The 26,980-nt window shown below is 38.2% G+C and overlaps 1 protein-coding gene and 1 pseudogene across 1 annotated transcript; one reads left to right on the top strand and one right to left on the bottom strand.

Annotated features, from left to right (window-relative positions):
* LOC129354119 (non-muscle caldesmon-like) overlaps positions 1-12,161 on the bottom strand; it is a 36,033-nt pseudogene extending 23,872 nt beyond the window's left edge.
* A 5,393-nt stretch (positions 12,162-17,554) lies between these two features.
* On the top strand, positions 17,555-24,264 carry LOC129354056 (uncharacterized). The gene is made up of 6 exons (XM_055023533.1): positions 17,555-17,679; positions 20,802-20,903; positions 21,441-21,644; positions 22,223-22,434; positions 22,638-22,951; positions 23,584-24,264. The coding sequence occupies exons 1-6, from the start codon at positions 17,669-17,671 to the stop codon at positions 23,770-23,772; spliced, it is 1,032 nt and encodes a 343-aa protein (XP_054879508.1). The 5' UTR covers positions 17,555-17,668; the 3' UTR covers positions 23,773-24,264.
* The last annotated feature ends 2,716 nt before the right edge of the window (positions 24,265-26,980 follow it).

Here is a 26,980-nt window from a genome sequence, read left to right as displayed (position 1 = left end):
AGACAGTGCAGCAAGCCATCGATGACTAGCAGCATCAAGTTTAGCAGAGGTCAAGACATATGTTAATGGATTGTTATCAGTAACAACAGTGAAACTGGAGCCATAAAGATAATCATGGAATTTTTCAGTTACACTCCATTTTAAAGCTAAAAATTCCAATTTATGGGCTGGATATCTAGCTTCACTGGCAGACAACCCTCGGCTAGCATATGCTATAACTCGTAGCTTTCCCTCTTGTTCTTGATAAAGAGCAGCTCCCAACCCAGTGGTGCTGGCGTCTGTATGCAGAATGTAAGGATGGCTTGGGTTAGCAAAACCAAGTACTGGAGCTGTAGTCAGTTTGTCAATCAATGTTTCAAAAGCAGATTGACACTGTGCAGTCCACCTTTCATTAAAAGGTTGTTTTGCATCATGGTTTTTCATTGTGATGGTTGTTTTACTGACACATTTGCGAGCAGGAGAATACCCCCTTGTCAAGTCATTTAGAGGCTTAGCAATAGCAGCGTAGCCATTTATGAACCTGCGGTAATACCCCGCAAATCCGAGAAATGATCGCAGTTCTTTTAAAGTTTGAGGAACTGGCCAGGATTTTAAAGCACTTATCTTTTCTGGATCCGTTTCAACCCCATGCTCAGAAACTACATGGCCTAAATAACGCACAGAAGTTTGGAAAAACTTACATTTTTGTGGTGATAATTTAAGGCCATAATCTCTAAGTCGATGCAGCACTCTTATCAACCTACTCTCATGCTCTTCTAGAGTGTCAGAGAATAATCAAATCATCCAAGAAGACTAAAACTTCTTTTAAATGCAAATCACCCATGCACTTCTCCATAAGACGCTGAAAAGTGCTTGGTGCATTAGTCACACCTTGGGGCATTCTATTAAATTCCCAAAACCCAAGTGGAGTCACAAATGCAGTTTTAGGCTTATCACCTTCCTCCATTTCTATCTGATAATAGCCTGACTTCAGATCAAGAACACTGAACCAGTGTGAACCAGTGAGAGCTGAAAATGACTCTTCCAAATTTGGCAATGCATAGGCATCCTTCACTGTTTGTAGATTCAACTTTCTATAATCTATACAAAGCCGAACATCTCCACTCTTCTTCCGAACAACTACTATCGGTGAAGAGAATGGTGACTCTGATTCTCTTATTACCCCTGTCTCCAAAAGACTCGCAAATGATTGCGAAACAGCTTCAATGTCATTGGATGTATAGGGCGAGCACGATGTTTAAATGGGGTCTCATCATGAAGATGGATGTGATGCTTCACCCGATCAGTACATCCAAAGTCAAGGTCATGATGAGAAAACACTTCTGGTATTTCTTTGAGTTTAGCAATAATGTGATCTTTCCAATCAGGAGACACTGGAGAATTTCCAAATTCAAACTGGAGATCAACTTTGTCAGTGTTCCTGAGCTGCACATTACTACAGGAAACCTCAGAAAGAAGCTGAGGTGACACTGTAATTTTCTGCAATAATAGCAGACGGTGACAATGTTATGCTCTGTTTTGACTCATTTGTGATAACCACTGGGATCTTATGAGGTGTATGCTTGGGCAATGACACCAGACAACTTTTCACACACAATCCTCCCGGCAAAGGAGTAGATGGCTGCTCAACTAATGCCCAACTGCTAACCGGCAGCAAGCTGGTATGGGCATTCCCTTCTAGAACTCTGGTATGGCCTGCTGAAATAACTGCAGGCGACTCACTATCTAATGCTACGTCACATACACTGGGTTCTTGGGTCTGCTGATGACGCAACTGAAGCAGCTTGAGAACAGCTTTATAGCAATACTTTGCTGGGCTAAAACTAACACGTTCATCTTTCAGATGTTTGTCATACAATGAATCAAGAGTGTTCATTCCTATCAGAACATGGGACTGAGTTCCACTTTTAACATCTGGAACCACAAGTGCCAGAGTACAAACATCCAGATCAGTGCCAATAAACTCTTTGGGAAAAATGACCGTCATTTCTATATACCCTAAGTATGGGACAGCTTGGCCTGCAGCTCCCTCTACTTGTAATAGCTCACTTAATGGTTTCACAGGTTGATGAGAAAAATACTGATTGTAAAATGAAACTGGTATTGTGTAGTAACTTGGGATCCTGTATCTAACAGGCATTGAACTTGCTCCCAGCTATTATTACTTGACCAGTACATTTTGAGCCAATCAACCCTTGTGGCAATTCTGCAGCCTCAGGAGTTACATGAGACAAATTAGTGCATCTTATAGGTGTCTGCTTGGTGGGACTTTGCTGGTCCTCTGCAGTTCCCGTTCGCCCTCAACGAGAACCTGATTCAGTTTAACGACAGGGCACTATGCGGGTTCATTTTCTGCCACTTCTTCTGCTTTTCCATTAACTGTTTCTTTTTGGCAGCAACCAGTAAAGGATCAGGAGGGTTGTCACACTTAGGTTTTATATGTCCATCTTCCCCACAGTTGTAGCAGTAACCTGGCTTGGTGTGATGAAGATGCTTTTTTGAGAGAGGGTTGAGACACACTTTTACTAGTTTGTGGAGACTGACTGAACTTGGCAACATGCATAGATTTTGGCAAATGGGCGGGTTCTGACCAGACTGAACACTTGTAAGAGCAGCCAATTGTTTTTGTATATCAGCCAACTGCTTGGCAAGTTGCTTGGTGATAACAGTCAAATTATCATAAGCACTTTGTTCTTCAACTGGTGCACAAGCATGATGTAAATGTACACTAGCCCTGGGTTTACTGGAACCAAGATGCTGTTTCATACGCTGAGCTTTGGCAGCTTCTCTGTCTTCTTCTGTTCTTAGCAACAACAACAATTCTGCAAAAGACGGTGGTTTTGACTTGCGCTGTTTAAGCTGGAGCTCAGAAATTAAGGTGTTATCCCAACATCCACGACAGAATTGATTCAGCAGATGCTTTTCAAAATCAGCAGCCAATACTCCACCCCTCCGTAAGGCATGGTTTAGAGTCACTTGCAAGCGTTGTAAATAAACGGATGGCTTTTCACCTGCGTCTTGAAACTGCTCCATGAATTTTGCATACAGTTCATCGCCATCTTGGACCGTTCCATAGGCAGAATCCAAGATTCTGAGGTAAATTAAAGGAGGAGCATCCGGTTGAAGATGTTTAACCATGTCTGCAGCTGGTGGTAACAAACTGTCAAATATCCTTCTAGAACGCTGTAGTTCTGATACAACAGGGTCTTTTAACAGTAGGTCAACACTGGATCGCCAAGTTTCATAGTCTGTTTCATGTTGTGGTCTTGGAGTTCGACCAGAAAATGATCTAAGCTTCAATGAGGACATGTGTATTGCATTGTCATCACTTTTCATGATATGCTCAACCACATACCTCTGGACTCCAGGTGGGTTGATATCTGACAAAGACATGGCTGGCAAAGGTCCAGAAGGACGTGACGTATAATGTGCGGCAGGATCAGGTTGAACATGTGGCGACTCCCCATCCTCTGCAGCGACATCTTCTGGCTTAAGATGAAAACCACCCTTGGTTGCCATCTTTGATGTAAGGGAAGCAGCCATGGCCAAATCCTCTTCTTCTGGGGAAGTCTTCAAAGAAGATGGGACTGGACAAAGTTCAGTGATGGATTGGCCCAGTAGAGACATTACACGCCTGAAGACATCTGTGTAATCCTGACCTGTAAGCTTAGCCACATTTTTCATTTCACTCAGGTATGTTTCAGTTATTATTTTAGTTTCTAACTCGGAGCAAACTACTGACAGCTCTTCAATTTCATAAGTAATTTTTTTAGTTTGGCAAACATACGTGTAAGGCAAGATTTTACGCAGCCTCTCCAACGCACTCCCTGATGAAAACTCAAAAATTATGCAGTTATAGAAATCTGAGTCAGAATCAGTTATAAATTCAAACTTTTCCATTGACCCGTATCCAGTCAGAAAATCAGCCACTTCATTATCAGTCTCTGAGTTCGTTGCATGTCTAATCAACACTGCGTTAGGTATTTTAAAACCACATTTCACCAAAACATCCATATTAGCAACAACTAGCAACTGCAACACTCCAGCTTCTATACAACTGCTCCTGGCTAGCTCACCACTAATGTATGTAACATATTTGAAAAGACAATCTAAATTGTTATTCAATATAAATGGCTTTTAACCAAGATAATAGGCCAGTTTCCTTTCAGAAGAATAGGTACGACTCACGAAAGAGCAGTTAGGCTAGAGTTTTGCAGCTGCGAGTGTTTTGTATTTGCAATGTGAAATCATATATACATATTTACAACCACAACATTGGGATATGCAAATGGCCATCAAGGGAAAAAAAACAAAACAATGAAATAAAAAGGAAAACAGAGGAGAAAAGAAGAAACACAACAAAGGGGAAAAAACAAATTAATCAATCGTTCCCAAAGTTCATCTTACAACCCCTTAGTCCATCCACCCCGAATGGGGATTAATCCCGTCACAAACAAGGCGAGTATCCAGGGCGTGGTTCACGTCCTGGGTAATTGAAAGTCCAATCAAAGAAGGAACAGTTCTCCGTAGGATTCTCCTACCCAGCTGGTAGGAGAAGCAAGCAGTCCTCTGTCACCAACAGGTGAAATCTTTCTTTGGCTCTAGGCCTGGTCTCTTAGCTCACCATCCACCTGGCCAGTTCCGCAGTTTTGTGTCATACTACCGGATCTTTTTCATCTCACTTTCCGGCTCACAATAATGGGCTCCTGCCAGCTCTGCTCCTTCCAACGCGTTCTACCCTTCACGCCCTTTTGCTTGAGCTAATATACCTAGCCGGTAAACTGGAAAGGTACATGTGACCCCAGTACTCAACCGCGATTGGCTAAACGATAATCTCGCGAGAATCAATCATAATACTATTAAAACATCGCGAGATTTGAGGCTAAAAGGCAAAAGAGTAGAAAATCAGAGGAATTGAAGGTTTAAAATTACACTCGGGTTACATGTATTTTATGACTAGAGGTTATGAGATTGAAACAGAGAGAAGCTCAAGGTCACAATGTGACCTTTGGCAGGCTGTAGAGAAGTAATGAGCATCAGTGGCCTGTTAACTGGTTGGCTAATGGTTTGAGTCGGTATCTGTGTTTCACGGCTTGTTAACTTTTAGCTGTTTTCCACCTTGATTCCTGATGAGGTGATGCTCTCTCTCGCCAAACAGCAGGAGAGGGAACTCGGTGTAACACCTCAGATGTTTGCCATGAAGAAGATGAATAAGGAACAGCCAGGTAACAGGTTTACTGGTTGTTCTCCAACCAAAGCATTTAGCACGCCTAACTAGAACATAACCCGGTGAAATAACGTTTTCCAGGGAGAAGATGTACAATAAGTACATCTCCTGAGGAACGTCTTAAAAAGCAGCAGCATCGAGACTCTTGTTTGTTTCCAAACATGCCAGGTTTGTTTTCTCCCCTTTTCAGCAAGTACATTTTTAAAACTCCTAAAGTTTTCTTCTGCAAAACTCAATGATTCACTGCAGAAACATTTCTGCCATCATTTTTTTAATAGATGAACTAATGGCTGTAAACCAGGTAACAAAAAATGACCTTCTCAGACATCAAACTGAAAGTGAGACACACATAATAATATCCTCGTAATTTATATTTTTAATTTGATGGGATAAAGAATGAATCTGTGGAAAAGTTTATGTGGCGTGAAAGAAAACACTTTGTTTTTGGAAGAAGCCTCCAGCGGGACTAATTAAAACTGCTTTTATTGTGCAAGAACATCTGGATAAACTTGATTCAGCTGCTGAAAGGTTTGACTTGATCTGAACCTCACTGGAAAAAAACCCACAGGAAACGGATGAGGAGCGGCAGCTGAGATAATGCTGCAGAGGAAGGATGGATGAGCAGGAACTGTCAAAATATTAGGGTTGCTGGGAAAAGAAATAAATGATTTTAGCAAATAAAAATTACATTCTGATACGTCGCAACTGAAAACCTCCCTGTATGCAAGGTTATGGGATTTTATTATATATAATTTATATATATATATGTATGTATAAATTTTTTTAAAAATTACACTATATATATATTTAATTACACAAAGTAGGATTTAGTAATTAGAAATATTCTGAAGGAACTAAAACACTGATTTTCTTGACTGTGACACTGTTTTGTGTTGCTTTATCACCAAAAATCCCAATCAGATACGTTTGAGTTTGAATAAAGGTTTTAAAAGCTCAATTTCTATGTCCAAATCTTAAAAATGTGGCACATCGCTCCCATCAAATGCATAAACTTTGAAATGGTGCAGGAGGAAATGAGCCAAATCAGTCGGTATGAAAGTGTTTATTTTAATGTTGCTTGGAGAAAGAATTGCAGAACATCTCAGTATTCAGCAAGAACATACCAATACTATTGGTAATGAATGAATAAAACAAGGTCGCAATTTAATTTTATCCCGGAACAGTGAGGTTTGGATTCAGTGCAGAATACTAAAACGGACTAAAAGTGCCAACATCTGTATACACGAGTAAGGAAATGAGAAGGATTATTTCTATGTGGGATTTTCATCAAACATCTCAGGATTCAGTGGAACCGTGATCGGAAAGTTCTGGTTCTGTTGGATTTGAATGGATCCGCAGGGGATCAGGTTGGATCATCTGGCTCTCATCACAGCTGACTGAAGCAACACAAAGAGATAAAAGTTCATATTGATTGGATTCACATTTGAACCCAGGCACCACAATTTATGGTAGATTATAAATCATAAACAATCTGCAGCTTTTTGCCTGATTCCTTTGGGGATAATAAACCTTTTATTATCCTGCACAACTCAGAGAACAAGGAAAACACTTTAATAGTGATGCATTTCTACATTTTATTACAGATGGAGTCATTTAGTAGATATTCCAGAAAATCTGCATATTTGTCTCCTTCTTAAAATCTGGTTGACAAACTGAGTTTTAACATAGGACTGTAATTAATTGAAGTTTACTTTAATCAAATAAAATCCCCATCAGTCAGAAAAGTATCTATCCATACATGTATTTTTATGTCTTTTTTGTTAAGTGATACAGTAAACAAACGCTTTAACGCACTCCACACCACAGCAATGCAGGAAGGGCTTTTAATAAGAAGCATGAGACGCTGCTTGTTTTCATTCAGCACAAATAAGAAGTTCAGAGTGAGATATGGGCTTATGGAAACACAAAAGTGTCATAATTTTTGTAAAACAAAAAACATTAAACATGGCAGATATTCAACATGCACCAACTCTTACAAACGTTTCTCTCATTAATATTATTTTTTTCTACATTTGTAATAAGTTAAAGCTCCCTGTTTTAGTCATTTTTAGTCATTATAATAAGATAAACGCCTTTCAGTTTCTGATCGTATGCAAACATTTGACGATGGTTTGTTCCAACTGGATGAAAAATAAGAATAAAAAATACTTAATTTTATAGAAAAGTTAGGCATCATTAGCCTAAGAACTTTTCAGTAACAGGAGTTTGGATTTTTTGTTTCTGTTTTTATTTATGCGACTCTTACAGGTGATAGTATCTGTGTTCGTAACAAATTGTCCTCTTCAAAGGTGAGTCTTATTTAGTTAAAGTGTACTTTGCAATATGGCTAACCTTATGGATGGCTAATAAATAGTTACGTTTATAATCCAAAAATACTTTATAAATCATTATTAACTGTTTATTTTGCAGTTATTAATGATTTATAAAGTGCTTATAGATGAATTTATAACATACTTATTAGCCACCTATTATGGGAGCTTTATTGTAAACTGTTAAAGTTAAAGTTGCACCTTTTCTTTTGGGAGGGAAAGTCATTTATGAATGTCGGTGCAGTTTACACACTAGGTGGCGCTACTACAAGAAGAAATTCATCTCATGAATGGAATTTTGAAGCAATGGAAATTCAGATCATGTTTTAAGTAAAGGTTTAGTATAATTGAATTAACTTAGGATGATAAAACAAAATGAAAGTGTGGAGAAGAATCACAGTGAAGAAGGAATAAAGTGACTGTTTCCTTTAAGCAGCGTTTTCATCTCATTTTTTGCATTGTATGTGGCAGAGTTTTATTGTTGACCACACTCCGTTTCAAACCGAGCTGCGTGCCAAATGTGACACCAACACACCAATTTGCACCTTGTGAATTACCTGCTAATTGCAGAGGCGAATGTATCATGAACCATCTGCACTGTAAAACTGGCAGGATGTGATAGGCGTATTGTCTGGGTCAGCTAATTTAGTCACTCTGAAAATATGCAGGGCTGCAGGCCACACCACATTGCAGCGCAGTCTGGCCTGCGACGCGTCCCCGAGGAACGCTGCGACTTTTGCAGAACGGACTCAGAAACTGAACCTAATATTTAAAAATTACATAATCAATTGGACCAAAATAAAAGTGGAAAATCATAAAAATTGAGGGGTTTTTTCCAATAAAAAACTCAGAAACTTCATCAAAAACTTGAAGGTGTGTGTCTGTGTCTGGAAAATTTTTGGTTAAAAAACATGTTTGATTTTCATTCAGTGGGTAGAAAATCCAGAAATTCTCTCAGGTAGGAGCAGAAATACTTCATAATAAAATCACTTAAGTAGGATTAAAAAGTAGGCATCTAAGAAATAACCCAAGTAAGAGTAAAAAAAAGTATCTGGTAAAAAGTTTACTCAATTACTGAGTAACTGAGCGAATAATTAATCATTTAATATTTAAAAACTACATCATCAGAAGAACCAAAATAAAAATAAAACAAGTGGAAAATCACAAAAAGTAACAACAATAACAAGAACTGCAGGTGTGTGTCTGTGTGTGGTGCAACTTTAGCTAAAACATACTCCAGTAAAAGTAAAAAGTACATTGTTTTTTTCAAGAAGCTACTAAAGTAAATGTGAGTAGTCGCTACCCCACTCCGAACTTTTAACATGATGATGTGGAGTTTTTATGTGCAAGCAAATTATAGAGGAGATCCGTCTGACAAACATCACATTTTCCACCACTTCAACAATGAGGCAATGGAGGCCTCGGGGACGGCCGTCTCTTTGTGTGCGAACGCAGCCAGATGATGTCATGGCCATTAAGGAGGTTGCAGTTATAAAGGAAGCCATTGAAGTTAGAGATCGGTGTCATTTTCAGTGAAGTCACTCAGAAATGTTCCACCATAAAGAGGAAATCACTGACAATGAGGAAGGGCTGAGAAAGAGCCACAGAAAGAGCAGGAACGATGAAAACAAAACCAAATTATGAGCTCCAGGTTTTTCACTGGAAACACACATGGGCTGTAAAAAACAGCTGGTCTGGTTTGATGCAATCTGAGTTCGATGAGGACAAAATGTGTCTGAAAACTGTTTTATTTTATTTAATGTCTATTTGAATGAGTTTTGTAGAAAAAGAAACAGTTAAATGATTTCAATGCGAACATGTTTTATAATTAAGAGAACTTTTAAAAGGCATTTCTTCACACAGTTTTAATAAAGCAACAGCAAATCTCAATGGTTCTGTATAACAAAACCAGCATCTGTTGTAAGAATAATAAAGTATTGAAATCAATAATTGGTATTGATTGTTTTTTTGTGTTAATTTAATCATGGTGCATCTCAATAAATAATTACTATTTGTATCAATTTTAATAACTTTATTCTCACAGCTTATAAAAACCCAGTGAGCTGAGTTATTATAATATTGCTTAATATAATAATACATTTAATATTTTAACTACTAAAATACAGATATATATTTTTAACAAATTTATGATTAAAAAATACATATTTTTATTGTATGTTATTCAGCTGTTATCCAGAAGCCACTAAAAAATATTAGCAGAAATTTTAGTGGAAGGACAAAGAAGAAAAAAAGGAGTTTTGTGAGGATTAAAAGTCGTCAGGAGTCAGCAGACAGAGGCATTCAGGGTTAATCAAAACGTCAGTTTTGAACTGGGCTACGGAGAAAAAGACCTGGATAGCATTCTAGATCATTACCAAAAGTACCAACAACATCAATTATCATGGTGGGCTTGATTGACCAGAAAACTGGCCTGATATGAATCCAAAGGCCGCAACTATGACAGCAACCTGAACATCGCCTCAGAGGGAAACAGCAAATTCAAATAGCTTCAGCGGCAGCTGAAGTGACTCTGCTGGTGACATAAAGCCACGGCTACAGACACGCATACAGCCGCCATCGGTTAGGCGGCTCGGACGCTCTCTGGCCCCCTAGTGGCAGCTGGTATGAGCTGCCGCTCAAGAAAATGACGTCTGTTGCAGAAGCCGTGGCGTGTGTCACTGCCACGATTTGAGCTCGGCCCTGCTGACCTCAGCAGAACCACAGGCTGACCTTCGTCACTCTGACTCATGCAAAAGGCAACAGAAGTTCATTTGCATAGCACAGTTCAGCAGCAAAGCAAGCCAAGATGCTTTACATGACGAAAACAAGAAGAAGAAACGAGCCACAAACATGTACTGAGTCCATAAAGTCTATAGTTTTATATGTTCATCGTAATCAAACTGAACAGAAATAAACTGAAATAAAATCAGTGAATATGATACATATTATGTATTCAAAGGTTCTAAAACAGATTTCGTAACAACTGAATGAAAATCCAGATCATGTTCTCCTCTCTACTGGATGTGAACTCGACTCGGAGCCGTCGGCCATTTACCGACTTTTTTAATTTAATGATTATTGTCTGTTTTCAAATTGTGCTTTTTGCTTTAAATACGCAGCTGATACTCACTAAAATACCAACTCTGATGTTTATAAGGTCCTTTATGAGCTTTAAAACTGAACAGCGTGTACCAGCTACTACACCCAGGGGCAATTAGATAAATACCCTGGTGTTCATCGTTGGTACTGCACCCTAAAGCCACATGGGGAAAAAAGCTGCTCTAGTGTGCAATAAAATCTGTATCTATTTCAATGAAACACTGACTGGAAATTCACAATTAACCAGAGAATAAACAAAGAAGAATCCCTCTTTTAAAGTACAACTTAACTTTACATGTCTAACATTGTAGACAGTTTACATCTGTAGATGAATTCAGACGTTGATCCAAACCTTTACTAGGAGCCAAAAAAACTTTCCATGTATTATTTTTTTTTTTGTGCTCAGCTTCTATATTTAATTTACTTTATGAAAATAAATGGTATATTTTAGTGAATCGGCGCCAGGTTCAGCAGAACGGACTAGAAGCCTTCATGTCTCTTATTTATACTGATGGTGAAGCTGTTTAAACAACAGCTGTTATTTAGCAGTATTGTTGTTTTTCATTGCAGTTCACATGTGTTTCTAATGAAAGGGAAATGGGAAACATGTTAAAACGTTTCCCTGAATTTTTATAGCAAAAACAAAATCCCAGATAAAAAAACAAAGTAAAATATTATTTTCTTATATGTTCATTTAAAAAAACTATTCAGTTATCCTGTTATTTTGTGCATAATTCATCTTTATATTGTGTTTTGTGAAATTATTTTGTCTGAGTCATCAGTCAGATAAATTAGAATATGCTTCCAGATGAAAATCAGCCACTAAATCAACTTTTCATTGAGCCCACATTTATGTATTAAATATTTTTTTGGTTTGATGCAATATTTTGATTTTAAATGTTATGTTTTCATGAGATGTAAGTAGAAAATGATCATAATTAGAAAGAAAGACTTTCAAACATTCATCAATACGAGTTTCACTTCGTGATGAAGTTTTCAGTAATATTGTAATTTATTGAATAAATCTGTACAAACAAACATTAGTTATTTATTATCGATGGACTTAGTCTAAATTTACACAAGTGTCCAATATTTAAATATTGAATCAGCTTCTCCTCTGGGATCTGGAAGTAAAACTTCAGAGTTCAATTTTGTACATATTTCCACATTTTTTGGGTCTCTTATGCTTTACTTTGGTAAAATAGTTGCACATTTCCTTTTGTAGCTGGTTACAGTTTTTGCTGATCTTTTCCTGAGTGAACAGTAATGAAATAGATCCTAATTTATTATTGCTCCATCCTGCAGGTGACGACCCGGAGTTGTGTTGCGTCTCACCTGATGAGGTTCTGCAGGAGCTGCTTGCTGGAGTTTCTCCTCTTGATGGACCCTGACATGTTGGCTGGTTGTGGTCCGTTGTCCTGGTTCTGGTCCTGGTTGCTGAGCCTCAACCCGTCCCTGCTGCTGCTCTCCGTTCCCCACTTTTCTGCCGTGTTGCTCATGTTGGGTTCTCCCTCTCCACTTAGTCACAGCTCTCTCCTCCCTCCATGTGGTTTTCATTGAAGCAGTTGACCCCCGCCCGACCCCTCCTCTGAACAGAGGTCATGTGACTCTCCCAGAGGGGCAGTAAGATGATATCATAACAGTGGATCTGTGGCAATATTGTGTACATTGTAATTCCAGAGGGAAGCGTAATTAGGGGGGTTGTGTCTGTGTTGCTGGAGTTGTTTTCTTCATATGTATTGAAACAAAAAGTATTTTTTTCCCTTCTATTTAACAATGAATAGCACTGAAATGTATCCACTTCCTGTTGCCTCAATGTTTATGCTCAAAACGTTTTTACAGAGGAAGCATTTTGAACATTTTTATACTTGTATTCAATTTTCAACTGAATCTAAAACAGTTAAAAAAAAAACACCCAGCTGTTCTCCGACTGTAAGTTTCTTCTTTTGGTGTCTGGAAAATTTGTTGTATGAAAAACCTTCCATCGGTGAAGTCACACTGGACGAGCACTCTGCCGTTACCTAGCAACCCCAGCTGAGTTCCAGCATGTTTGGCCAGCTGGTTTTCAATTCAGTTCACTTCAGAAACTGTAACTCATTAATTAAGATTCTTCAGAGTTATTGAAGACTGTGATGGCTGCTGGCAGGAGATATTTCCTCTAGCTGTCTGTATTACAGCAAATCTGAAGAAGCCTCTGACTGAAGATACTGTTTTCTCAAGCCTCATGTCAGGGTTGTCCATAAAGTTCTTGATTTTATTAAGAATCCTTTGCATAATCCTCTCCAGAGGTTCCTCAGGCGCCCCAGAGCAGAACCAGAGCAGAACCAGAGCAGAACCAGAACAGAACCAGAGCAGAACCAAAGCAGAACCAGAGCAGAACCAAAGCAGAACCAGAGCAGAACCAGAGCAGAACCAGAGCAGAACCAGAACAGAACCAGAGCAGAACCAGAGCAGAACCAGAGCAGAACCAAAGCAGAACCAGAGCAGAACCAGAGCAGAACCAAAGCAGAACCAGAGCAGAACCAGAGCAGAACCAGAGCAGAACCAAAGCAGAACCAGAGCAGAACCAGAGCAGAACCAGAGCAGAACCAAAGCAGAACCAGAGCAGAACCAGAGCAGAACCAGAGCAGAACCAGTCTTCCTTATTAGGATGTTGAGCCTTTTTAGGTCCCTGTTTTGATGCTGTTGCTCCAACAGTTTTCCCACTGTATGTCCTGTACAATGGCCGCTGGAAAAGACAAGTGTTTTGTTGTTGACTCATCATCCGGAAACCACTTGGTGCATTCTTTTTTGGTTGTACAGGAGGCTCCACTTCTGCTTTTCAAAGATGTTCAATTGTGTAATTGCAGATCTGTTTGCAGCCATTTCAACATGTGAAGGTAAACATTGAGTTGGGGGGCGGCGTCCTCACTCAACTCATCCTGAAAGAGGATGAGTTGAGTGAGGACGAAGAAGGATTTTCTACAAAAATGTTTTATGTCACCTATTCGTCTATCCTAATCTGTTCAAGGAAGCATAATGTCGCCTTCCAGCATATAAACTTCTTTTACATGGATTTACTTTCATTTATTTTCATGTGTACAAAATACATGTATCATTTATGGATTCTCATTTTGCGCAGTGTGTGTATGTTGGTATAACCGACATGCTAATGCTTTAATTATGTTGCAGTTTTCCAGGACAGGTGTGAGGGAAAGGTTGAAAAGGTTGAAGAAGTCACTGAATCCATTGCATCACTTGGTACAACCAAATGAAGGGTTTATTTTTGTACAGTATAATTTCGCACAGCATTTCGTAACACTCCCATGTTCACTGTATATTTTGCATCTCTGAGTTGCTTTGTTCATGCCACAGAATTTTCTAAAATATGCAGATTAGATTACAGTGTCAGAGGAAGCAGTATTTATCTAAATCTGCATGTCTTCACATGCTGCTGAAATATAAAATGCACCACATCTTTCTTTAATTTCAGGCTAAACATGGTGCATTTAGAAAAGTAAAGCTCCAATTTCTTTTTTAATTTTTGTCTTTTTTACATGTAAAGCACTTTAAACTGTCTTGCTGCTGAAGTATGCTGCTCCAATAAACTTAATATGATGGAGATACAACAATGCAAAATATAAATGACCATTAATTTCCTGTAGTACTGGATTAAAATAGATTATAAATGTTTTACCTCTAATATTTGAGAAATATGGAGCAATATATATTTTTTAGCAAGTTGCATGCATTTAAGCTGGTAATCAATGTTTTAGTATCACTAACATGTTTTCTGTATTGGAAGTTATATTAACTTTTTAACTTGAATCATTTCAAGAATCCAGGCTAAACATTAGGGTGATGGAAAGGAGGCATTCCGACTGCAAAAACTTTTTATTATAGCAAAACAATAATAACAATGATATGTCAGCTATAATTTCAGATTATTGAGAAAGGTATAAATAAGTTTTTCATAGAATTCTCAAATAAAATATAAACAAAAACAAACAGTTTTCTAAACAGATTTCGTGTTTAATTGTTTTTTAATCTAATTTTCTATCAGAAACAAACTTCTTAGTTGAATAAAAAAATGAGTCTAAATTTTAAAAATTCTGGATAACTTTGGGATTTGGGCAATACATTGGAACTAGTTTATAAATCTGCACAAAAATTTACATTTTATCTGTTTTTCAACATGCAAAGTTTATGATCTTAGCTAGGCAGGAGGATAAACTTTACACTTTTTATTTTGCTATACCCCTGAGTGATGTAAATGTGCTCCTAGAACAAGCCTGCTTGTTATTCCCTGCAGGCCAGTTTTACACACATTCATATCATCCAAGGACTTATGGAGGCTAAGCGCATGAAATCGGCAACTGTTATGATTATTATGAGGTTCTTTCTGCGCTCCTCTAAATATGTTGAAGTAAAAACAATCAGGTCTGAGCCATCAGAGCCACATAAAGACAGTTACAAAGTCGGCCTTCTATCAGCTGAAGAACATTTCCAGGATTAGAGAAACTCATCCATGCGTTTATCTTTAGTCGCATTGATTATTGCAACAGCGTCTTCACAGGTCCAGATCTGCCAAAAAAAAAAACAACCTCCAGCTGATCCAAATATGTTAGTTAGTACATGAGAAATAAGAAAATAATCTGCCAAAGGAACTAGTTCATTTTCAACGATGGATTATTGACTTAGAACAAGCTCCTATTGTTGGCTAAAATGTTTTGTTAGTTTTCTCTTAGTACAAGTGTACTAAGGTATTTGCACTAGAAATACTTGGTAAGATTTGAGTGTTTTTGCAGTGTGAAAACAACACTGGAAGCCTAATGAGTTTGTTGGATCCAGTTACTGTTCTGCAGGTTATGAATAAGATATGGCAACTCAGGACAGGAGCAGCTGCTGGAGGCGGCAAGCCGATCCGAGTCACACGGCAAATGACGCTCCGGCTCTGGGTTTAGTTTTGCTTTTAATCATTTTATTCCTTTAAACGGCTTCCAGTGGAGGCTTGCTGCTCACAGACATGAGTGAAACTTTGTCTGTAAAAGCTCTCTCCGCTGATCAGCACACAGATGTGCATGAGGTCACTCAGGCACTTCCAGCCAACACTGATTTCCACACACATGCATGCACACAGACATTTCTTGCGTTCCCTCCCCCAAAATCCTGCAGGAGCCCGAAACGCTCGCCAACACTTCACAAAGTGGTCGCTACAGCAACACTCCCACAGCTCTCCACACAGGGCGAGTGTTGAAACAGCGAGGCTGACTGTGGGAGACCGATCACCGAACTCAACAAGGCAACCAGAAACAGTAAGACGGGGAATCAGAGTGCAACACAAACCGAGTCATTGAACAGCTTGTGGAGTCATTTGTAGGAGTATTTAGTATTTTTAGTTTGTCACGTTATTGTAGAGAATTATTTGCAGACATTAGTTTTTGCACAAACCTTCTGATTTTTTCCTCCTCAGGATTTCACTCAGGTCAAGGTCTGGACTTTGACTGAGCCACTGTAATGCCTCACTGTAATGATATTAGGGATGCAAGTTATCAATTAATGAGTTAATCTAAAGTTGATTGATCAGGTCAATCAACTAATGAGTTGACATTGGCATTTTCTTCAGAGTTTATTCTTTTCTCAACATAAAGAGCTTAATTTTTTATAATAAGCTAAACTAAAAAATAAATGCGTTGTTTGAATAACTATTAAGGTGAAAACTTTGGGAACTTGTCGAGTTTATATTTCTAAACATAAACATAAAGTGAATGATTCATCCCTCACTCTGTTTGGACCGTTTCTCTTTCCTGTTATATTATGGCGCCGCGTCGCCATCTTTATTCCTAACTGGCTTCGGCAGAGGATAACCAGCGGCGCCCTCTGCTGGACGGCGGCCAAACTACAACACAAACAGAAGATCTGAGCGGATTATAGATGGAAACTAACAGTTGAAAAGAAGAGGCTGTCTCTTTCAACAAAACAAACAAACAAAAAAAACTCATTCTTTTTGTAATATCTTATGAATATTGTCATTCCTGCTATCTGAGGCCTGTGGAGTTATTAGAAAGGGGAAGTATTATGCATTTTCCAGCCATTGTGCCATTTTATAGCACAATCAAATAACAACATTGCTTTCCGTTGTTATAAAAATACTGCAGATATCAGATGTGACTCAAAAGAAATTTGACTTTGCAATTTGATGGCTTGAAATTTGGCCTTTGTCTCTTTAAGAAGCTCCTGCCGTATCACAACAATGCTCCTCCACCATGCTGTTTACAACCAGTTTTAGCAGCCCTGGACAGATAAGATGAGGTCAGCAGACGCTCAGCTCCACCAGGTGTTTGCTAATTGCTGCATGACAGAATCAAAACAAGATGTTTTGGATGAATGAATAACATTGCAACATAGCATAAATTTAAAAAAAGAGGTGATCTTACATAACAGTCCCACTTCAAATGTCATCTCACGACTTTCCCAGGTTGATGGGCAGCAGCAGTTATTCTGAAAGGCATTTGATTTTAGCATCTTGTTAACAGGCAGGTGCATGCTGCAGGGCTCAACCTGCTGCTTTGGAAGAGATTCTTCACATGTGTCACATATAAACCAAACTTTCTGTCTAATCCTATAGAGCTCCAGTTTTATTTTCCCAGTTGTGGACGTTTTCTTTACTGATAGAAGCTAAAACCCTGAATCCTTTAGAGTTTTAGTGAGTTTAGTAAAAAGTCTCAGCTCAGACCACCTTGAACCCTTTTGACTGCTTTCTTTGAAATTGTGCTGGTTTAATATGGAACTATCAGCACAGGAACACCTTGCTTTTTACAATTTCTTTAAAGTTCAGAACAAACTGCAATCTTTAAAAGTTTAGCAGTTTAAGGAAACCCATCTGAGTTTGTCTTCGTGTTTCGGCTGGGCTCTTGGCTCTGGCTCTGGGTCCAGAGACTCTGACTGCGCTAAGTGCTGCCAGCTGCGCCATAAAGACGGCGTCTCATGCGAGATAGCAGCCTCTGCCGATTCGATCCAGAGAGATGAGGGAATGGATTCAAGGTGAGTGATGTCAAGACGAGGCACAGAGCTGCTAATCGGAGAGAATTGAAATATTTGGAGGAGAAAGAAAGTCGTGTTTCCGGAGTAAGTCGTTGTTTCAGAGCAGAGATTGATTGATGGGCTGTTGTTAAAGGGGAACGCGGAGCTGAGGGTTGGGGAAGCTTTAAAGTGGCTTAAAAAGTGGAAAATATGTCAGTGTTGGTTTTTACAAGACTTGCCATTAATAAAAGCCACTCTGCCCCTGCCAAAGAAATTTATGTGTTTTCTTATTCTTTTCACCAAGTTGATGAATGGCTGTTTTTCCACTTTCTCAGTCACTACGGCGATACAGTAGAAGAAGAAACGACGAGTCCTCGGGGTCAGGCTTTCCACGTCATAAATCTTAAGAATTGTTACAGAAAGGCTCAGACTGATGGAGGTTTGGAGAAAATAAAGCAGCTTTACTGGTTTCATACGCAGACAGTCGGTCAGTCAGTCTTCATCACCTACAAACTCAAACCACTTGGATAAACAAGTGCTATTTTCTTTCAGCTTTACCTCACTTTATCACTGCAGCGGCAGATGGAAAGGTCAAGGGTCACATTTTATGGTTCATCAGGTTTACTGTTCTCCTCCTTTCCTAAATTTCAGTTATGTTATTTTGCTATATATAGGTAGAAACTAACCTTTTGGAAAAAATGTACTTTCAGGAGTATTTTTACTGTTACTTGAGTGATATTACTACGAACTATTGCTACTCTTACTAGATTAAACTTTCTGGATGCTCTATCCAATACATGAAATAACCAGAAACGTGTTTATTTATGTTAAAGTAAAACTTCTTGTTAGTGCGTCAGCTTTGTTATTAATGTTATTTCCTATGAGCTTTAATTTTATGCAAAGTTTAGCACATAAACTATAAATCGCATATATATATATATATATATATATATATATATATATATATATATATATATATATATATATATATATATATATATATATATATATATATATATATATATATATATATATATATATATATATATATATATATATATATATATATATATATATAGATGTAGCAATACCAAGTGATTGCAACATCAGGAAAAAGGAGCACGAGAAACTGGAGAAATACCAGGGCCTCAGGGAAGAACTGGAGAGGGCCTGGAAGGTGAAGACCACAGTGGTGCCTGTGGTCATCGGGGCCCTCGGGGCAGTAACCCCCAAACTGGAGCAGTGGCTCCAACAGATCCCAGGAACAACATCAGACATCTCAGTCCAGAAATGTGCAGTCCTTGGCACAGCCAAGATACTGCAGGACCCTCAAGTTCCCAGGCCTCTGGTAGAGGCTCAGAGGATAAGAACCACCCGCGGTGGGTGAGAAGGGAATTTTTATTTATATATATATATATATATATATATATATATATATATATATATATATATATATATATATATATATATATATATATATATATATATATATATACAACAAAGGTTGTATTAAAATCTTGAAATGTCGTCTTTAAATTCCTACTGCAACAAAGTGAAAACTTTTCTTTTGCATAACTGTCTGATTTAGAAACGTGTTTGTCTTCGAAGCAGAAACATCTTAGGAAATTATCCTCAAGATTGTTTCAGAAAGCAATATTTATTTTAACGACTTCATCTTTTCCCTGATGTTCCTGCTTTACGTTCTAAGAAATTCTGTTTTTTTCTCTCCAGTGAAACCAAATGTTTGTCAGAACGGTTTCTCAGATAGGCAGAAGAAAAATGAGTTTGTGAGCCTCACCTCCCCTCAACAGCCATCCGGTTTCCATCACTCACTAACAACAAACCTGTGACACATCTGAGAAACATTCATGCCTGACATGCAGCCAGCTCTGCTAAACACAGGGAGGGATGAGACGCTAAACACCAGATTCAATCTCAGTAACTTCATTTATTCCTCATCCAGCGTTTAGCTCTGCTCTTGTCTGCGTCAGTTCAGATATTATCCAGCTCCAAAACTAAAACATTTTTCCTGAATGTATTAGAATAAGCTTCACTGGACAAACTTTCTGCAATCCATTAAGCAATAAATATGTTTTCTTTGTGTTGTAAAAATGCTTCAGCTGAAATAACTCATTATTTAAAGGACTGCTAAAGTGTTTTTGGTCCTAAGAACGACAGGAATGTGATTTGGCTGCACTCCTCCATTAGCATGGCAGAGAAATAAACCAGAAACAATCACATTAATTGAAGATTTGGCTAACTAGTTATATTGCTTGAGTAAGTTTTTTGGGGAAAAAAAAATCACTTTTAGGAGTATTTATACTACGCTGTACTTTTATTATGAAGTATTTTTTCTCTTATTTGAATAAAATTTCTTTTTTTTCCCACTGAATGAAAAAACAAACATGTTTTAACCAAACATTCACTAGAAACACACCTGTAGTTTATGGTCAAATTTCTAAGTTTTTTTTATTGAAAAAAACTGATTTTGAATAAATAAATAAATAAAAAATACAAATGTATATTTTGCCTGATTTTGTTATTTTCTGTTATTTATATAAATTATTGTAATTTTTGTCCTTGAAAAACAAAATTTTCAACTGAACTTTATATTTTGGTCCATTTTTAAATGATTGATAAATTGATCAGTTACTCAGTACTTGAGCAGATTTTTTTTTTTTTTTTTACCAAATACGTTTTTACTCTTACTTGAGTAATTGACTTTCACTTCGTATATTAGTTAATCTCTGAACTAATATACGATGTGTTGGAAGTGAAAGTTGCTGCTGGATAATCAGTCATCTTCCAGCCTGGAAGGCCGTAGGGAAATCCTGCCTTCATTTTCCTGCAGGCAAATCTATTCTTCGGAAGTTTTCCTCAGACCGGTGTGAATGTTAACTACTTGTTTGTGCCTCTCATGTAAATGCGTCTGAAGGTGGTTCTGTGGTGTGAGCTGCAGCTGCACTTAAGCCTCTGCGATGGGAAACGCTCAACCATAAACAGTGAAAAGACGCAGGACAGTTTTCCAACCAAATCCGCTGGAGCTCCTTTGAATGCGTGTTTTTAAATAATTGAGGAAGAAAGCAAAGTTTGACCATGATGAGAATCCTCATTACGCTGATGACTATCCTCCTCTTCCTCAGCACCGTCGGCACAGCAACCGAAGCCGGATCAGTTCTGTCAATCGAACAACGTCAGATGAAATTTGGTCTCACCTGGGAAGATGCACAACAATACTGCAGAGAGTAAGTTTTCTGTTAATTGTTTTATTCTCTGTTTTAGAGTTAACAAATGCTATCATTTAGTTTGATTTCCAGCGATCCGGTCTGTAGCATTAATAGGCCTGCCGGAATAATCAATATTTCAATTAATTGCATGGCAAATTAAAACGTGCTCAACAATTTCCATTTGCATAATTTATATTTTTTCTCTTTCTACCAAAAACAGGTTGGTAAAAGTCTTCAGTTTGGTGTTTTGGTTCATTACACTTTTAAGTTTATTGATGTTTGACATATATTATTATGCCATAATGTCATTATATTACTTGAAAATGATCTCAAAACAACAATATTAACTTCTGGGACCATTTATCATCCAGGAAAATGTGTTACTGTGCCAGGCCTCATCATTAAGCTGAAATGTTTTTCTATTTCCCATGAAATCCTCTAAGAACATTAAATCATTTGAACTTTTTATTCAGGAGCAAATGCAACAGGTGAGGTAAAGATTCAGGTGTGAAAGACAATTGAACAAACATGATAACTGACAGTTTGTCCTTACAGAAAAAACTTGGACTTGGCCACTATCTACAACCAGGCACATGCAGACAGCCTGAACCTGACGGAGTATAACGCCTGGATTGGTCTAAAAAAATCAGCAAACCAGTGGGAGTGGATCAATGGAGGAGATTATCAGATCAAATGGGACCCAAATCAAGAAAATGATAATAATGAAAACTGCGCTGTGATCAGCTACAACAAAAAAATGTAACGTGAGACTGTTGGTTTTTCTGAAATAAATAATCTGAGGCATGACTTTAAAAACTGTTGATCGCATCCAGACTGAGTTTGAGTTAATTTGCAAAGTAGCAAAAGATCCACTTCAGTTACAGAGCGCTGACAGAAACATTTTATAGTTTCAATTCTGTGTTGGTTTCACCACATACGTACAATTTCTGATGTATGTATGATGTATGTACTCCTACAAAACGTAACATTAGTAAAGCTTTCCTTCATCTGCATTGACCTCTCTGACAAGATTGTCTTAATCTTAATATAATTAATAAGTTAATTAATGTAATTTTTTAATTATTTTGCAGAGTTGTTTTTGTCATATTCAGATAAAGTTAATTTTCTTATAGCTGTGGTGGTTATTGCTCAGTTGATTTCTGCTACAGTATATCTATATGATTATAGAAATATTTGGAGGTAAAGACGTTTTAGGGCTTGGCTGACGTGTTAAACTGTTTGAATTCACTGTCATTAATCCAGTTAAATGTTTTTGTTCAGATGTGGATACGAGGGTTTGAAACATTAAGTTGTTTTATTCATATTTTTGCTTTAAGGATTTATAGCAGACACTGTGAAACAAAATCATTTGCTGCGTGTCAGAATTCAAACAACGGCTCTATAACCATGATTCAGCAGATGATGACCTGGTCTGACGCGGAGGAGCACTGCGAGGATATCAATCAGAGACTGGCAACTTTTACACAGGACAAAATGACGCTTTTCAGTGAGCAAGACTTTCCCATATGGATCGGACTTCGCAGAAATGGTAAAAACAAACAACAAAAGGTTTAAAAATGATTTCCAATAAACCAGATTTGGCTCAAATGTTGCTCAGGAATCAGAAAGTGATTTGATTTCTGCTTGCAGGAAGACGAGCTGCAGTCGTATCAGAAGTTATTTAGCTTCTCCTCATTCCAAGTTCAGTTGGAAAGAAACATCTGAGATAAATTTATTCACTCTTTTCTTCAGACAACTCATGGAAATGGAGTTCAGGCCTCAAGGAGGACAAACGCTGGAACTTAGATTCGAATGGCAACAAGAAATGTGTAACCATCACTTCAATAACAAAGAAGCTGGTTGCCGAAGACTGCCAGACCCTTCATCCGTCCTTCTGCACAGACAACGTGATTCTGGTGAAGCAGAATAAGAGCTGGGAGGAGGCGTTGGAGTACTGCCTGAGCCTGGGGGCCAACAGCAACCTTTCCTTCAATCTGCTCAGCCTGAAGCCTGGAGAGAAACCCAAATATATGGACAACAGAATGAAGGAGGCTGACACCGAAGAGGTGGGTTCACATCCATTTTCATATCTAATTATTTTTGAAACAGGGATGGAGCTGTTTGACTGAGCTGCTCCTGAGACTTCGAGACACCAGAGTTTAGACAAAATCAAGAAACTTAACTTCCTTTCCTCCTCACATGCAGATGCACAACAAGCTGAACACGAGTTAAAAGCAACATAAGTTATCAGAGCCACCGACTCAGAGAAAATACAAAGTTGTTGCTAATGATGGTAAAATTGTGTTTCTAAAACAACGTGGCGTTTGGTCCTGGCTTAAAGTGCCGTCTGCAATTATCTGACTGCAGAAAATTGTTTAATTGGTTTTGAATTTTTAGAAAGGAGAGAAAAAAAAAACACCAGGGAACCTGTAAACTTTGTCCACAGCCAGAATGAGCAGCTACGAAGAGGAAGCAGAGCAACATTTTAATAGAAAGGTAAAGTACTGGAGGAACCAGTTTTACCTCCATCCCTGCAAAACATGGAGCAAAATCTGACGACTTCATGGCACCAAAGAGGAAAATGTTGTTTTCTGGAGCCATTTTCTCTCTTTGTTCACCTTATTTACTGAGTGTAGAGGAATATTTGCGGATTTGGAGTTTCAGGCATGAAAAGTTTAATTTCTCTTCCTTCTGGCAGGTCTGGACTGGTCTGCGTTTCCTGGGAGATGAATGGCTGTGGACAGACAGGAAAGCTATGTTGTTCCCTGGCCTGCTGAATTGCCCCCCCAAGGGGCAACGCTGTGGGGCCATACTTAAGGGTAACAGCAACATCCTACTGGCCAGAGACTGCCTGGAGAGAAAAAACTTCCTCTGTTACAGCTACTAATGTCACCAAAATCTTCTAAAGTCCTGAGTCTCTGCAGCAAACATCCTGCAGAAATGTCCAGCCATCGACTTGAAACTCTGGATTCCTAACATGAGTTAACAGAAACATGCATAACTACATATATAAGTTATTAGGTGCTAGTCTTTATTTGAAAGTTAAATAATCTGTCAGAGTTAGAGTGACTGACTGACAGGATTTTGCTGATAGAAATTTAAGGCAACCAAAATGCTGAACTGTCCTTAGAAAGTATTCTGCATGTGCTTTAATTTGTTGTTTAAGTTTTAAAAAATGTCTTTATCTTTGGAGAAAGTGGCTAAAACTGTTTAAGTGTGTGAAGAAGTTGCTGTGGTCATCATGATTTCTTTAAAAAAAGAATAAAAATGACTCTTTCATCACACCTTTTCTAACAGTCAGTAGTTAAAAAATAAATGTATTTAAAGACTTTAAAATCATTATAGATTCAATCATGAAATAAATGTGATTAATAAGTGATGGTTGTGTTTCTCTTCAATTTCTCTCCTCAAATTTTCCACAGTATTGTACTGAGACTGAATCTCATAATAAGGACCTAATGTGTGAGATTGATCCTTACTCGTGACCTTTTATGCTTCAAGCATATAAACATTTTTTCCATAAAATCATTTTTAGATAATTAGGTTTTTATTTTGTCAGTTCTGCCTCTTTTGAGTCTTCTGTCTCTTTAAATTAAAACAATCTGCTGCTGGCCACGCCCCCAAACTCAATGTTTACACCTGACCTTTATATATGTGAAAATGTGCCATTATACAACAGTACATCTTCGAAAAGCGGAAGTAACACCTCCTGCGCAACCAGCAAAAATGCAGGAAGTGGTTTCCGGATGGCAAGGCAACAAGAAGACACTTGTCTTTTCCAGCAGCCATTGTACAGTGGTACAACCAAACGAGCTGGAGCTCAGCAAGGCCATGTTGCTAAGTAACGAGGCTGGGTTCAGCTGAGGTTGCTAGGTGACGGCACAGCGGTCGCCAATTGTGGGTTGACAACTGGAACGTTTTTGGAACGGTTTGTTTTCCAGACACCAAAAACACATGAACTTCCTGCCAGAAAACGCCTGGCTGTTTTTTCAAGTTCTGAGTCCGTTTCTGGAAACAGCAGAGACCCAAACAGAAATGTGAAAAAACTGAAAACACACACAAGCGCTCTGTGGAAGACGGACAAACCTCGACTTGGACTTCAGATCAGACTTATTTGCCAAATTTGCACACAAACAAGAACTCTGACTTTAGTTTCTCTTTGCTTTCAATAAGGGCTTTAAATATCGGAGAGCAGAAAAAACAGTGAAGTAAAAAGTCTTGATGCTGGAGGAATAATAGAGGATCGGAGGATTGTATTACTGTCTGAAATGATCAGACAACAGGGGAAGTCCATGCACTTTTCACAATAAAATTTTAAGTAAAAAAAAAAGAAATTTCTGCCACATCAAGAACGTTCTGGAAAATAGAACATCATTCTATAAGTAAATATGTAACATGGAGCACTAACTATGTTAGACCAACATTTAGCTTTATACTTTTAATATTAGAGAAACTCCTGTTGGTTTATTTGGCCATCCAGAACAAGAATCAGGCATGGAAAACCAACATTTAACTTTATGTTGTACAAATCTAGAAATCGACCCATAACAAATGTTTGATCAGAACAAGAATCCAGAGAAACTAATACTAGTTTATAAATTACCGGTATGGACTATTTATTCTCATAAAACCTTAAGAACCAGTTTGTAGTTTCCAGTTTGTTTTTCTTCTGGTTTTGTAGTTTTGTTTGCATTTCCTTCTAAGTCATGAAAAGCATGTTGAGCTGCCTTGTTGCTGAAAATGTGATGTGTAAATAAAATGATTTCACCTTCCAACAGTATTATGAGAGAGTATTTATCTCCATCGGCCCGATCTTACCTCTGACCTTCCTATGACAGTGTGGCATTACGTGACCCCAACATTGCAAGCCAAGGTAAGACAATAGTAATTTATCACAACATGAATGTGCTGCATACTTGTTATGTTAGATGCCTTTGTCCTGACCTTTGACCTGTACAAATCCTGACAGGAAGGGAGGTCCGGGAACTCTGGACCTGTCAAGTTTAACGGATGAGCTCAGGACGCTTAAACATTGAGTTAAAAACTGAGCTAAAGTCCAACATGCAGAGCATTAAGTTCATCTTTACTTCCATTATTTCCAACCAAGACGTTTGAAGACTGTGTCATTTTCTGCATTAACTTTGTTAATCAAATGAGAAAAAAATATGCAAGTCGTGACCTTGCAGCCAGTTGTGACCTTGCAGGAGCTGCATAAACAGAACGACTGTCTCTAGACTGAGGGAACAGGAGCATTCAAGGTTTTATCTTGGTGTTAATCAATTGAGCTTTTATTTCTCACACCAGTGACATTTTTCTCCAGGTGATCCAGGCTGTTGCATTTTGTCGTCTGTTGAAACAGTTCATGTGGGGCGAAGTAATCCCTTCATTTCCCTGCTACGTCCTTTTCTTCAGGAAGAATATTTTCCTGTTTTTCACCTGTAGGAAAATCCTTCCACTGATTTTCCTACAGGTGAATCAAATGTCTTAAAGGCGAGATGGGCGTGACAGATGACTGTAAGTGTGTTTCCCAGGCAAATGCCTGCTCTAGAAAATACGACCTAAAATAACAAGACGTCCAGTTGGACTTTGTTGGCTCATCAATCAAGTTCAAAACCAGAAAGAAAAACCAGTGGGTGACGAGAGGCAACTGGTAAATTATCTAATACTGACAATACATGATCAAAGTTTATGTCTGTCATGTGAATGATTTTGTTTTGCTTTTTTAATAGCAAAAGAAAGCGTGAAGTGATAAGTGAGCTGAATTTAACAAAAAACATCTTTGCTATAAAGGAAAAAAGATGCAGAGCATCCAACTGGGCCCGCTGGTTCTGCTCGGCTGTTTGATCGCCGCTGAAGCGCAGGGAACATCTCCGTCCAATCATTACGTACGTTTCACCTTTGGTTTGACGTGGAACGATGCACGCAATTTCTGCAAGCGGTGAGGCTTTCTAATGACAATGTGCATTTATTTTGTCATAAATAAGATTAAAGAAAGAAAAACATCAAGAACTGAAGTTACAGAAATGGAAAGAAAACAGAGAATAAGAATAATCGGCAATCAGAGCACAACTGGACTTATTATCCAGATTCTGAAG

The sequence above is a fragment of the Poeciliopsis prolifica genome, unplaced genomic scaffold (genome assembly GCF_027474105.1).
Source record: "Poeciliopsis prolifica strain line A6 unplaced genomic scaffold, Auburn_PproV2 SCAFFOLD103, whole genome shotgun sequence".
In the NCBI taxonomy this organism is placed as follows: domain Eukaryota; kingdom Metazoa; phylum Chordata; class Actinopteri; order Cyprinodontiformes; family Poeciliidae; genus Poeciliopsis; species Poeciliopsis prolifica.
This window is presented reverse-complemented; position numbering and strand designations above follow the sequence as displayed.

What these genes read in the sequence shown, in the direction of transcription:
- LOC129354056 (XM_055023533.1), top strand. An exon ending in GCACAACAATACTGCAGAGA is followed by an intron (nt 20,904 to 21,440) that starts GTAAGTTTTCTG and finishes TTGTCCTTACAG; the next exon opens with AAAAAACTTGGACTTGGCCA. An exon ending in ATCAGCTACAACAAAAAAAT is followed by an intron (nt 21,645 to 22,222) that starts GTAACGTGAGAC and finishes TTTTGCTTTAAG; the next exon opens with GATTTATAGCAGACACTGTG.